The sequence below is a fragment of the Panulirus ornatus genome, chromosome 55 (assembly GCF_036320965.1).
Source record: "Panulirus ornatus isolate Po-2019 chromosome 55, ASM3632096v1, whole genome shotgun sequence".
NCBI lineage: Eukaryota > Metazoa > Arthropoda > Malacostraca > Decapoda > Palinuridae > Panulirus > Panulirus ornatus.
Genome location: NC_092278.1, coordinates 35,636,849 through 35,649,889, shown reverse-complemented (window position 1 = coordinate 35,649,889; position 13,041 = coordinate 35,636,849). Strand labels below are relative to the sequence as shown.

Here is a 13,041-nt window from a genome sequence, read left to right as displayed (position 1 = left end):
AAAGCAGGTCTTGTCCCAGCTGAGATGGACCACTGTGTGTCACCCCTTGCCTCCAAACACTACATCAGACATCTAATTGCTTATATGATAGACTTTATAGTGTTTTCTGACAGGGTTTTCATATTGAAATATTTCAAGGTTAAGAAAATTATGTCATTTTTTTATTTTTTAGTACCTTATTGTTTTTTCCTAGCTTAGCAAGGTATTGTCAGGAACAAATGGACATCCTCAACATACTCAAACCACGGACTACAATCCATAGCCAAGCCCAACTGATCATTCTATGGTTTACTCTGACACCTCATATACCATTTCTGTCTCATACATGCTTCTTACACTCATGAGTTTTCAGGCTCTGATACCTTAAAGCCTCCTTAACTCCATCCTTACTTCCCCTTCTTGATCTCCCTCAACAATTTGCTCCCTACACATCTGACTCACAGAACTTTTTAGTCAGTCTTTAGTCTTTCTTTGTTCATCCTTTTCATATGTCCAAATAATTATAGCAAACCCTGGTCACCTTTCTCATTCAAACAATATTTACTACCACTGGAATTCTTTGCCTGACCAACGCATCTCTTACCATATATTGTCCTTGTAAAGTTCATTTTCAGCATGGCCTTTTTTCTGCTCTCACAGCCCCGACTCACAGTCGTACAACACAGTCAGGACTGCTGTATCAGCTTTGCTTTGATAATCATTGACTTCTTGCACCTGCTCCCTAATGCACTCAGAACCATAGCCCCCTTTCCCACCCTTTGTCAACTTTCATGCACTTAAAATGCTGCACTTCCTTCAGGTCCTCCTTATTTAAACTTGCCCTCAAACTATACAGTTTCAATGCCTTGTTGCACATTATTATCATACTTTTCTTCACATGTCCTCTCATCTTTCTCTTTTCACATGTCCTCGTAAACTGTCATAAGCTTTATGATTTTATGTCTTATACTGCTGGGGCCATCTGATTTGTAAACAGCATTGTTCACATAGCTAATTGATTTATATTCTCAATCTAGCCACTTCATATGCAATACAGGCACATGTTTTAACTAAGACTTATCTTTCATGTGTCAGAATTCAGTTGGGCCGACTTAAATGGGGACTGATATATTTATTATTATACAAACCTAGAACCCCCTCTTATAGAGCTCCATCATCTATGAGGATGAAATACTTCTCAACATGACTACTCCTCATTGTCCACTGATGATGATACAGCTTTGCCTTAGGCGATTTTACATCTATGGTGCAGCCACATGCAGAGGGTTGTCCAGTAATGCCTAAAGACTGACATATTCAAATCTAGATTCCTGTTGAGTAGTTTTTAGTAAACTAAAATTTGACACAAGTTCAGTACATGAATAATCATACCTCCCTGGAAATAGTGATTCCTGCTGGTCAGAGACATGGATGTAGAGTAGATGTTTGGTGTCCAAGTCCGTGCGTAAACAGTCTTCTGTTTCATACATCCTTTAATTGTTGACAAGTAAAGAAAATACGATTTTCATACAAAAATTAATTTCTGCCTTGCAATTGTTACAAAACAATCTTCAAAGTGGCTGATTATGTTCATTATTGCTCTTTTAGTGCTCAGAATCATTCTAATGGCTAGCTGTGAGTTACATTTTCCTTGGTTATTTAGGATGGGTATATCACTCAGGGAGTTGAGTTCATTTTTCAGTGATAGACTGACCTATGAAGAACATAGTTTGTTTGAAAAGGTAGATTATATAATTTGTAATTTTCTTTTTAGGTCCAGCTACTCAGGCAGAAAGGGATAGAAAGGATATGTTCTTTGCCCCTTCCTTCCTTCCTAGTGCAGACATTAGTCTTTCTAAATTGAATAATTCTTTCACTCGTACCCTTAATTAACAATGTTTATTCACGAAAGTCATCAAAGAACAGTGGATGAAGTTGCCTGAGGGTGAAGGCAAAGAATCATGTTGAGGAGAGAAAGATATCCTTAGGGGATTATATAGTGGAAAGCCATGATGTTTATAAGGTTCTGATAATTTATGTATCTCTAGCGGGCCACTAGAGGACCATGCTGCCAGTGTGGAGATTACATGTTTCAGAAATAAGAGACAAAATTTTTTAAGAGGGCTCTTCCTTCCTGATTTCCTATTGTTCTTTCCAAGTAGTAATTATATGATCCACTATGGTTTTTCAGTCACTAACACTATTGAAAATCTCATAAACTCACCATAAATATTACTAACACTATTGAAAATCTCATATACTCACCATAAATATTCTTTTGCCCCAGTGGATGCCATTTGGGCATTGAGCTATTACATCGACATGGGAGATGTCTACATCCAGCAGGTGGTGGATGCTGGCATTTTACCTATGCTGGTCCAACACTTGCAATCACATGATCAAAAGGTCCAGAAGGCAGCAGTTAGAGCTTTGGGCAACATCATTACTGGTTCAGATGCTCAGGTATTGACTGTTCTTGTTATGTTTAATTTAGAGTCATATCCAGCGTAGCAACCAGGGATTTTAAAGTCTAGGCTCTGTAGAATACTGATTTTATTTGCAGTAAACATCTTGATTTTTTACATGGGCAAACAATCAGAATGATACCCCCTTTTATTGTCTTATGCCAGTAAACAGACTTGTGATGTCAGATATAGGAATTTTCCTCTTGAAGGTTGAAGTTTTTTATTTATTTTATTTATTATACTTGCATAGTGCCATTGTACAAAGGCAAAGGGGATAAAGGTGAGTGTTCATATTACAGAGGAATAAGTTTGTTGAGTATTCCTGGGAAATTATATGGGAGGGTATTAATTGAGAGGGTTAAGGCATGTACAGAACATCAGACGGGAAGAGCAGTGTGGTTTCAGAAGTGGTAGAGGATGTGTGGATCTGGTGTTTGCTTTGAAGAATGTATGTGAGAAATACTTAGAAAAACAGATGGATTTGTATGTAGCATTTATGGATCTGCAGAAGGCATTTGAAGGAGTTGATAGAGATGCTCTGTGGAAGGTATTATGAGTATATGGAATGAGAGGTAAGTTGCTAGAAGCAGTGAAAAGTTTTTTATCAAGGATGTAAGGCATGTGTAAGAGTAGGAAAAGAGGAAAGTGATTGGTTCCCAGTGAATGTTGGTTTGCGATAGGGGTGCATGATGTCTCCATGGTAGTTTTATTTGTTTATGGATGGAGTTGTTAGGGAGGTGAATGCTAGAGTTGTAGATAGAGGGGCAAGTATGCAGTCTGTTGTGGATGAAAAGTGAGTCAGTTATTGTTCACTGATGATACAGCACTGGTGGCTGATTCAGGTGAGAAACTGCAGAAGTTGATGGCTGAGTTTGGTAAAGGGTGTGAAAGAAGAAAACTGCGTGTAAATGTGAAAAAGAGTGAGGTTATTAGGTTCAGTAGGGTTGAGGGACAAGTTAATTGGGAGGTAAGTTTAAATGGAGAAAAACTGGAGGAAGTGAAGTGTTTCAGATATGTGGGAGTGGATTTATCAGTAAATGGAACCATGGAAGCAGAAGGGAGTCACAGGGTGGGTGATGGGGCGAAGGTTCTGAGAGCATTGAAGAATGTGTGGAAGGCGAGAACATTATCTCGAAGAGCAAAAATGGGTATGTTTGAAGGAATAGTAGTTCCAACAATGTTATATGGTTGCAAGGTATGGGCTATGGATAGGGTTGTGCGGAGGAGGGTGGATGTGTTGGAAATGAAATGTTTGAGGACAGTATGTGGTGTGAGGTGGTTTGATCGAGTAAGTAATGAGAGGGTAAGAGAGATTCTTCTTTTCTTTTTTCTTTCATACTATTCGCCATTTCTCGCATCAGCGAGGTAGCGCTAAGAACAGGGGACTGGGAATATCCTCATCTGGCCCCCTTCTCTGTTCCTTCTTTGGGAAAAAAGAAATAAAATAAAGAAAATAAAGTGCTTTTTCCTCAATTACCACAGATGTGAAATGTCAGACACAGGGGTTCATGCCATTGATTAGGGTCAGACAGAAGGATCAATTGAATGAATAATATAAACCAACGTGCTTGTAAATGGTTGCCTAATTAGACAAGTAGCCAACTGCAGAATACTTGATTGAATTATATTATTTCCAGAAGTCATGCATCACTATCTTTCAGTATTTTTAGATCAGTTATACTTGCACCAGTGGGACTGTAGTGTCATATGCATTATGAAGGCAAGCTCCACAGCATCATCATTATGTGTTTTAGGTTTCTCCTGTGGTTGAACAAGGTTCTATTTGTAATATAAAATTTAAACTGATTTTAATTGATAACAAATAAGTTTCCAGGGAAACTGAATGAATTTCTGGAAGAGGATTAACAGTTTGTCATAGATTGATCTGGTATTCCATGAAAGTCATGAACTAATGATGGATGGTTTTAAAGACAATACAAATATTGTTTAGCAACCACACTATTGATGCATTCATTGCAGTATGTTTCAAATGTGATCAAAGAAGGAATGTTTGCTACCCTCCTGAATACTTTATACTCTCCACAAGAATCCTCTTTCTAGTTCTGGATGGGATTTTTTCAAGTAGCAAAATAGTGATATTTTTCACCCTTTTTCTCTCATAGTGAACAAAGCAGTTATGGCTACCTTATGATAATCAGGTATAAACTGGAGTATAGAATATATTTCAAACTATTGTAAGCTTTGATGAATATAGTGGATGATTGATCAAATGGTTAAACCTATGATCTGCAAGCACCTCTGCCAGTTACAGTTGCGAACATAACTCATGGGTCTTGCACTGTTGATCTTATAACTGTCCTTACCCCACCATCACCACCATGAAAATGTGTGGATACTTGAGGTTTATTGAAATTGAATACTTTAGTAGAAGTAGCACTGTGTCTAACCTTATGTATGTTCATATTGAAAAAATACCAGCCAGTTTGTAAGCTCCTAGTCATTTTTGCCTTAACATTCAAACATAATTTTGATACACTATGGGAATTATTAAACAGTATTGACACTACTCTTATTCTTATTGTGATCTTGAATCTTTTTATGTTGTCTTCAGAATTATTTATATTACTAATGACACATTATTCCTTGTGGACTTGAGAAAAATGTCCATTAAAACTAAAGTAACCCCCACTGAATTAAAGAAACTTTCCCTTGTCTTGAGAAAAGTTGCCATTGATATTAATATAATACTTTGTTGAACCTGTTTTCAAAATATACTTAGGACCTTAGCCAGGGTATTTTGAATTTTTTTATTTTGGTTCTAGAAAGGAGAATTAGTGGCATCCATAAACTATCTTGTGATGATTTGAAGCAGACAAGCTGCTTGATAATTTAAGTTGTTAAAAGGAGTTTTGAATTGGATTTTATTTTCCGTGTAATCACGATGGTGCTGATGATTTTTATTAAGTTCTGTGTTTTTGTATGTACTGGAAAAATGAGTGATCCAGTTAGTCATTAACTGTGAGAAGTCATATATATCATGTGGTGTATATGCTAAAAGTTTCATGATACTATATACTGGAGCAGGTAGATGAGTCTTCTGTCACATAATTAGTTTAATTTTGTGTTGAAGAGTTGTAGGTTTGGTACTCTGTAGATAATGTATTGACTTTTTTTTCATACCTAGTATAAGTAAGAGTTCTTGATTTATTTAATCTAGGCACCAAGTGTTTGCCCAGATATTGTTGTAATGCTATGTTTAGTACCATACACAGATATTTGAAAACTTACATACATGATTGATTTAGAAACTTACATACATGATTGATTTAGAGCATGAAAAAGTACTTGATGATTGCCTAATTCTTGAATACTGTGTGCTTGATATTGTTTGTTCTGCAGAAAATTAGCCAAGTTTAGAAAAAAAATTGTCATCACTTGAAACCAGATTATCTGCTGAGATGTGCAATGACCATCTCATATGTATTATGTATGTGTATATTTTCATACAGATATATGATTTTGTTTTTTAGTAATAGGGTTCTGGGGTTTATTGTAGGGCATGACCCTTGTATTTAGTATGGTTTCTAGTTAATAAAACAGTATATTACATTATTGTAATCAACAGCTTAGCCATAGCATATGCTCTTGTGTTTGATTTTGTATCATAGGATAGAGATTAGTCATTTGAAGTGAAAACTTGTTTTCAAGATGACTCCTGTTTCAGGATTCCTCCTGTGCTCTAATGTCCCCTTCCATCTCATCTTTATAGACAGATGTTGCCCTTGATGCTGGGGTCTTGCCAATATTCCATCAGCTTCTTGTTGACTCTGACAATGACATCATTAAAAGGGAGGCAGCTTGGAGCTTGTCCAATATCCTTGCTGGTACTCCTGTTCAAATACAGAAAGTCATAGATGAAGGCATCATACCAGCACTTGTGGAATCTGTTCAGAAGGTAAGCCAAATCCTTTACTGTTCAAAATTCTTTTGAAGTTTTTGAAACCTTGTATGAAAATTTCAGCAGTATGTTTTCCATATTCTTGTATCTTTACCTTATGAGAAAGAATAAGGTTTATCTACATTGTCAGTAATGTATGTTCTGCATTTTGATTTTCTTCATTGTTTGTACAATGTTTTAGGATTTGTAATAAGTTGTTATTTGTCAAAAGAAACTCTCATCTTTGCAAACATGATCTTTTGAGATGCAAAAGAGCAGGATTTATGCATAAGAAACATTATTAGCAGTTTCAGGTGCATTTACTGATACAGTGATGATTTTAGAACTGTTGGAAAAAGATGAACAAGCTTCCAAGCACATCAAAAATATAGATTTTAATTGGAAATGGTGTACTTTTGAGTATTAAACCCAGCATTTACCTCTGTTTAAAGATACAATAGATTGGATATAAGAAGATGGACAATGATAATGGATTACAAATAAGTGGTTATAGATCATTTTATAGACTGAGAGAAGAAAATGTGCTAAACTATGTTATAGATATGGGGGAAAGACTGGAAGAATTGACAGAATTTAAGTATTTGGGAGGTATCTTGGGTAAGTTTGGTAATATGATAGGAGAGGTAAAGGAGTGAGTTGTACAGGGTAGAAGAGTCACTGGGTCCCTTAATAAGATACTGAAGGCTAGAGGTGTAAGTATGGAAGTAAAGAAAGGATTAGGGGACAGCATAGTCTTCCCACCCCTAACCTATAGTATGGGTCTTGGACTGTGGAAATGAGTTATTTGAGGGAACATTTGGTATGACTGGATGGAGTGAAGAAAGTAACGATGGGGTATTTGAGAGATTTGGTATAGCAGGGAATACAGAGGGAATGATTCCACACTTACTATTTTAGAAATAGACAAGGAACCACCCTTGATATATGAACAATATTCTATACTAGGGTGAATGAAATACCTAGTGGTATGAAATAGCTGCCCTCATCTGTGGCACCTATGCAGTACCCCTACCTCTTGGGAAACAGACATGGTGATGATTATGTGGGGTTTCCAGGATAGAGTGGAGGATTTGGTTATGCCTAGCATGCTTATGTCATTACAGGATTGAATTGTGGTATTCTGAAAATGAGGAGAGGGGAAATTAATGATCCTTAGAAATAGATATTGTACTATATAGGATGAAATTGCTTTTTAGCACCATGGAATTCAACTAGGTTACTGTTTCCCCATTCTAAGATGCTGCACGCACTCCATCCTTTTTATAGCACTGTATGGTTATATATCCTTTTGGTTCTAAATCTGTCTCTAAGTACCTTAGCATCACCTTAACCTTACTTTGTGTTGGTTGATCACCATCCTAGAGCTCCTTCATGATGGCTTGAAGATTCATTTCCTTTGCTTCTCATTCACAATCTCAGTCTGTTTACTCTCATGTAATCGTTTGATTTTAAACAACTGTACTCATATTCTAATAAGTGTGAAAGTAAGTCACCTAAAGATGGTGTAGCTCATGTTCAGACAGCCTTATTCCAAATGTTGTTGGTCCAAGCTTGAACCAGAGCAAATTGGCTGTTGTGTACCTCTTGAATTTGTCAGTATTAAAGTTACAGTTGTAAGTCTGATACAACAAAATTTGATTTATTTCATTCAGGATGACTGTCAATTAGTGCACATGAGGCAGTATGAAAGTTACAGATGTAAGTCTGATACAACAAAATTTATGATTTATTTCTTTCAGGATGACTGTCAATTAGTGCACATGACCATATATTTTCATCTTCAGGCTGAATTCTCTGTTAGGAAGGAGGCCACTTGGGCTCTGACTAACATGACATATGGAGGAACTGAAGCACAGATCAAGTTTTTGGTATCTGCAGGAGGGTTGCAACAGCTCGTTTCCACAATGAACACAGCAGATACAAGACTGGCATTGTTAGGTGTCGAAGCTATCGGGAACATTTTGAAGGTAAACTGAAAGAATATGGTCATCTGAGTGTTCAGGAAATCATGAATATTCTCAGGGTGAACTTTGTAGGTATTCCTCTGACACATTATTTAAGTTAGGATAAAGGATCTTATCTTGTAGCTATTTCTGTGCCTGGTGACCTTAGGGTCCCAGTTATAACTTATTTATCCTTTTGGCTGAAGAGATTACCACTGTTTTAGGTTATTTTACATATACCTTTCAATCATTACTCTAGTTGTTTATCTGCTTATTTGAGGAAGTAATGAATAGTTTGTTGGTAATTTATCTTACACACTTTTTTATGACCATGTCTTGGTTAAGATTTTTTGGGAAAAAATGCTCAATTGAATAGGCAAAGTCTGTTGAAAGTATGATATTGATTGCAGAAAACATTTAGCAAAGTACAGCTTGTTCTAGCTGGAGCTAGAACAGGCTTGTCTAATCTGCCTTTCAAACACAAGTTAAGAACAAAAAAGGCAAGTAGCCTCAATTCCCTGTGATTTAAGATATAATTCTATGACTCCTATTGTTGCCAAATTATCACTTTAGGAATTAAGAGCAATCACTAGACATGCAAATGACCTTATCCCTTTCTCTGCTTTACTAAGCATAACACAGTCACATCCTACCATATTCATCCCACCTCCTCTCATCTATCTTTGATGAAGTAATGATATTAATCATATTTATCCTCTAATATTCACTTTTCTTACTCATAAAGAATTACATTACCCAAGCATTTCTCAGAATTCATTCTGTATAGTTATGTCATCTCTATGCCACATATTCCATGTATAAGCTTAAAAAGGAACTTTTTTGTTGGTTTTATTAATAAATGATTCTTGTTTCTGTGATACTAGATATACAAATAACTGAGATCTCCATTTGCACCTCTCCCACAACCTGCAGGTAAAGGTTATAGTGAGGAGTCCACTGAATCTCTCCTCCTAAGGAGTAGATCAGTGAAACAAACTCAGTGAGATTACAGTGGCTGTCTAATATTACAAATCTCGTGTAATCTTTTGCCAAGTACAGGTGCAATGCTTTTCATTCCAGAAACTGTATCATGGTCAATTACGAAATTTTCTGTGCTTGAGTTACCCTCTGCCAGTATCCTGTTAAGGGTGAGGCACTAAAGGTTAAGAAGTGGCACTGGAATTCACCAGTTATGGAGACTTGCTGTGGCCACCCCCTTAAGGAAATTCCTGGGAGAACAGGCATCAGAGATATTGAGAGATAGATAGAACAGTATTGTAAATGTAAGCATGTAAATAGTACAGTATTGTAAGTATGTCAAGTAAATGGTTTCTCTTATTTCACACAGAATGTCATAAGCATAATCTTTGCTTAATACTTTGATATCAATTTCAGAATTCAGATGATGTGAATGAAATCAAGGTCTTGATAGAGGAGTATGGTGGGTTGGACACACTGGAAGCCTATCAAACTCATAAAGACACATGTGTTGCAGATAAGGCGATTGAGATTCTACACACTTATTTCTCAGATTCAGTGGATCTCTGTACACCATCACCACAAGATGAAGACACTGCTAAAGACTGTGTTGAAAACCAGCATGAAGAACTTGCACTAGCAGGAGAAGCATCAGAACATATGGGTAATTTGGCTGTTGAGTGAATTACTGAAAGTAAATGAGTCTTTACAGTTGATTCTCAGAGTTCCAGAATCTTGATATCAGTACTACTATATGAAGACTTTGACAATGATTGTAATAGAAACCATTAAAAAGTATTGATATACAAAGGCGATTCAACTCAAGTTAAAGAGCAATATTTTTTTATTTATTTATTATACTATGTCGCTGTCTCCCACGTTAGCGAGGTAGCGCAAGGAAACACACAAAAGAATGGCCCAACTCACCCACATACACTTGTATATACATGTGTATATATAAACATGTGTAGAAGCTAACAGTGGCACAGAATTATTCAGGAGAATACAGTAAAATGATATGCCATGTATTTTCTCTTCAGGGGAATTTACTGTGTACTCTGCTAATACAGTACCTTTTAGTGGTTAATTTAGATTTTTATGTAGATTACTTTTAAAAGAGTAAAACCTACTGAAACTTCTGTGACTGAAAATTTATTTTTGTTAGTAAGATTGCTAATTTATGTAGCAGCATTCCCCAATGAAAGGAAAACTTATCCACATTCTCAAGACTCTTTTTCACCTAGAATTATTATAAAAAGATACAATTCTCAAGGGAATAGGGTGACATCCCTCACAGCAAAACTTTGTACTTTACTCCAAGACCTTTGGGTAATGGAATTATTGGTTGTATCTATGATAAAAAGAAATCATATATATGTGGTTCACCATAGCCAATTCCAAACAAGGGAGAGTAACTGGAGACGTGCAAATTTTCAGAATTACAGCGACTGAAAAGGATTATTACTTAGGTATTTTATGTTGCAAGTGGCATTATGATGCATTTTTGGATTATCTTTATGTGTTCTTAGATAGAGGTACAGTTAAAAACAGAAATGTATCTTTGTTCCAGTGTCTACTTCATTTGTTTTTCTTAATGAGAAAATAAGTCTTACATTGAAAAATAGAAGACAGTTTTTGGATTCTACAATAGAATTAATCATTATATTTCATGATCTCTTAAAGGCCTAGATAAATTGGAGGTAAGGACAGGTAGAAAGATGGTCTTCAGGGTAATCAGAAGTGGACTTTACATAGCCTTTCTAACTACATAGTGGAGAGACTGTGATGACTGACTCCATCCCTCCAGCTGGGAATTATGATATCCTTATTGTCCAATTCGTGCTGGCTTATCCTTGTTGAGGCACTGGGGATCAACTCAGTCTTCACCTAACCCAGATCTTTATGAAAAAATTATAGAGGTTATTGTGATGAGATATGACGTGAATCTCTCACTATGTGACTCAAAATTTGGAGTTTAGAAAATGTAACTTGAGGAATGAATATTACAGAAGAATCAGATAAAACAGCATCAGATTGAAAATCCATCAACTTATGGGTATTGGGAAAAGTTTTGAAGAAAAAAGGAGCATAGTAGTTTATTAGTTGTGGAACTGTTAAAATCTCAAGCTTTAAAAAGGTCCATCATCCTCAGCAAATATTTATGATTGCCACCATATTATGATGGCTGATGTTGATAGTGTCTCCAGGTGTATTAAAGCTGAAAAAAATGGAGTGACAATCTGTGTTATGAAACACTTATTAAATATATCAATACAGATCTAACACTTCTTGAGGCCAAATAAGTGAGCACACAGCTAACAGACTTAAATCATGTTCCACAGATCCTCACTTTGCAGATTGGAACAAGTGAATGATGGTGGTGGCTGGTTGCTTGGTGAGACTTCACCTCCACATTGGCCTGGGCACATTATTGTATGGTCGCTGATCCCTATAAACAAACTCATGGTTACAATATTTTGGGGTGATATGGTGGTTTTACTTCCCCCACCCAACAAATGCTCTCTCAGATGCTCTTGAGCATATTCATTAGCAAGAAAAAATGTTTACAAATTAGTTTATCAAACCTTCCTAAAATGTGACTGTCGAATTATAGATAGGATGATGAGAGAAGGGGTGTCAGGTGAGAGGAAACAGTTCCCAGTAATGACCACAAACCCCAATGGAAATGACTTTGTTTTGTGATAATGAAGAGGGATAAGAATAAAAGGGATTAAGTTTGCTTCAAATTTGGTCATAATAATAATCAAAAGCAGTAAAGGAATAGGCTTCTTTTTATCCATTATTTAGAGAAATTCAACCACTTTTTGAGCATTTGCAAAAGAACTTGGTAGCATTATGAAAGGATAAGACGACCTTTTGGTAAGAGGAGAGGTGGTTTAAGAAAGCAGGAAAGTTATGAGAATAAGGAGAACCATAAGTGAATGACAGGAAACTAGTAGAGGTCAAAAGAAAATTAGATGATCAAATTTTCAAGATCTGAGGTTCATGAACCATGGAACAAATGTAATTTTTGTTACAAAAGGCATATACTCCAGCCTTTAAGTGGACAGTGGTATAGTTTATAACTAAAAATAGGAAAAGGTCATGCAGACATCATTAAAAAACATTCTTTGAAAGACGTAAGATTAAAAGTAGTTCCTAAATTTTTTCACGTAATGGAAGTTAGTTTCAAGCCTTTGAATGTTGGTGAAATGACCAAGAAAGAGCTGGGCCTCACATGGGAGTGTGGAACATATGACAAGGGTCATTTCTGCTACTTAAGTGTATACTGTCATTTTCAGGAGAGTTAGCTCAAAGGTTGGAGGTATTTAGCAGGTGGAGATATTTAACTACCCATGATGCTGAGCAATGAATGCTATGTTCTTTGAATATGTAACGATATTTAAGGGGCACATGGAAGAAAGATGAAAGAAACTAAGGGGGTGTGTATAGTGCAAACGAGAAGGGTTCAGGAACCTTAAGCTTTGTACAGTGCAAGTACAAAAAAGCTCTGCAGTATTCTTATTGTTTTGTGATCACATCAAGAAGTTGTAGAAGAAAGTGGGAGGCAAAGGTAAAACACTAGCATCACTGAATTTTCCTTTGCAAAAAGACACCAATGATGGGCATCAGTGGCCATTTTGAAGTCTTTTCTCTTTGAAAAAAGTGCCATCCCCTCTTCAAGTGATGGTAAACCTGTCTCTTAAAGGAGGAGAAATCATAAAAGAGTTTGAAAAAGCATAAGGGAGTTCAGTTC

General features: G+C 36.2%; 1 protein-coding gene across 3 annotated transcripts in view; it reads left to right on the top strand.

Annotated features, from left to right (window-relative positions):
• The window catches only part of LOC139765688 (uncharacterized), a 40,689-nt gene extending 28,660 nt beyond the window's left edge, over positions 1-12,029 (top strand). For all 3 annotated transcript variants that reach the window (XM_071693443.1, XM_071693441.1, XM_071693442.1), the window contains 4 exons: positions 2,267-2,442; positions 6,175-6,360; positions 8,148-8,330; positions 9,702-12,029. In XM_071693443.1, coding sequence (XP_071549544.1) covers positions 2,267-2,442; positions 6,175-6,360; positions 8,148-8,330; positions 9,702-9,968 — 812 coding nt within the window. In that variant the 3' untranslated portion in view covers positions 9,969-12,029. The remainder of the gene's footprint in view (positions 1-2,266; positions 2,443-6,174; positions 6,361-8,147; positions 8,331-9,701) is intronic.
• Positions 12,030-13,041: the final 1,012 nt, after the last annotated feature.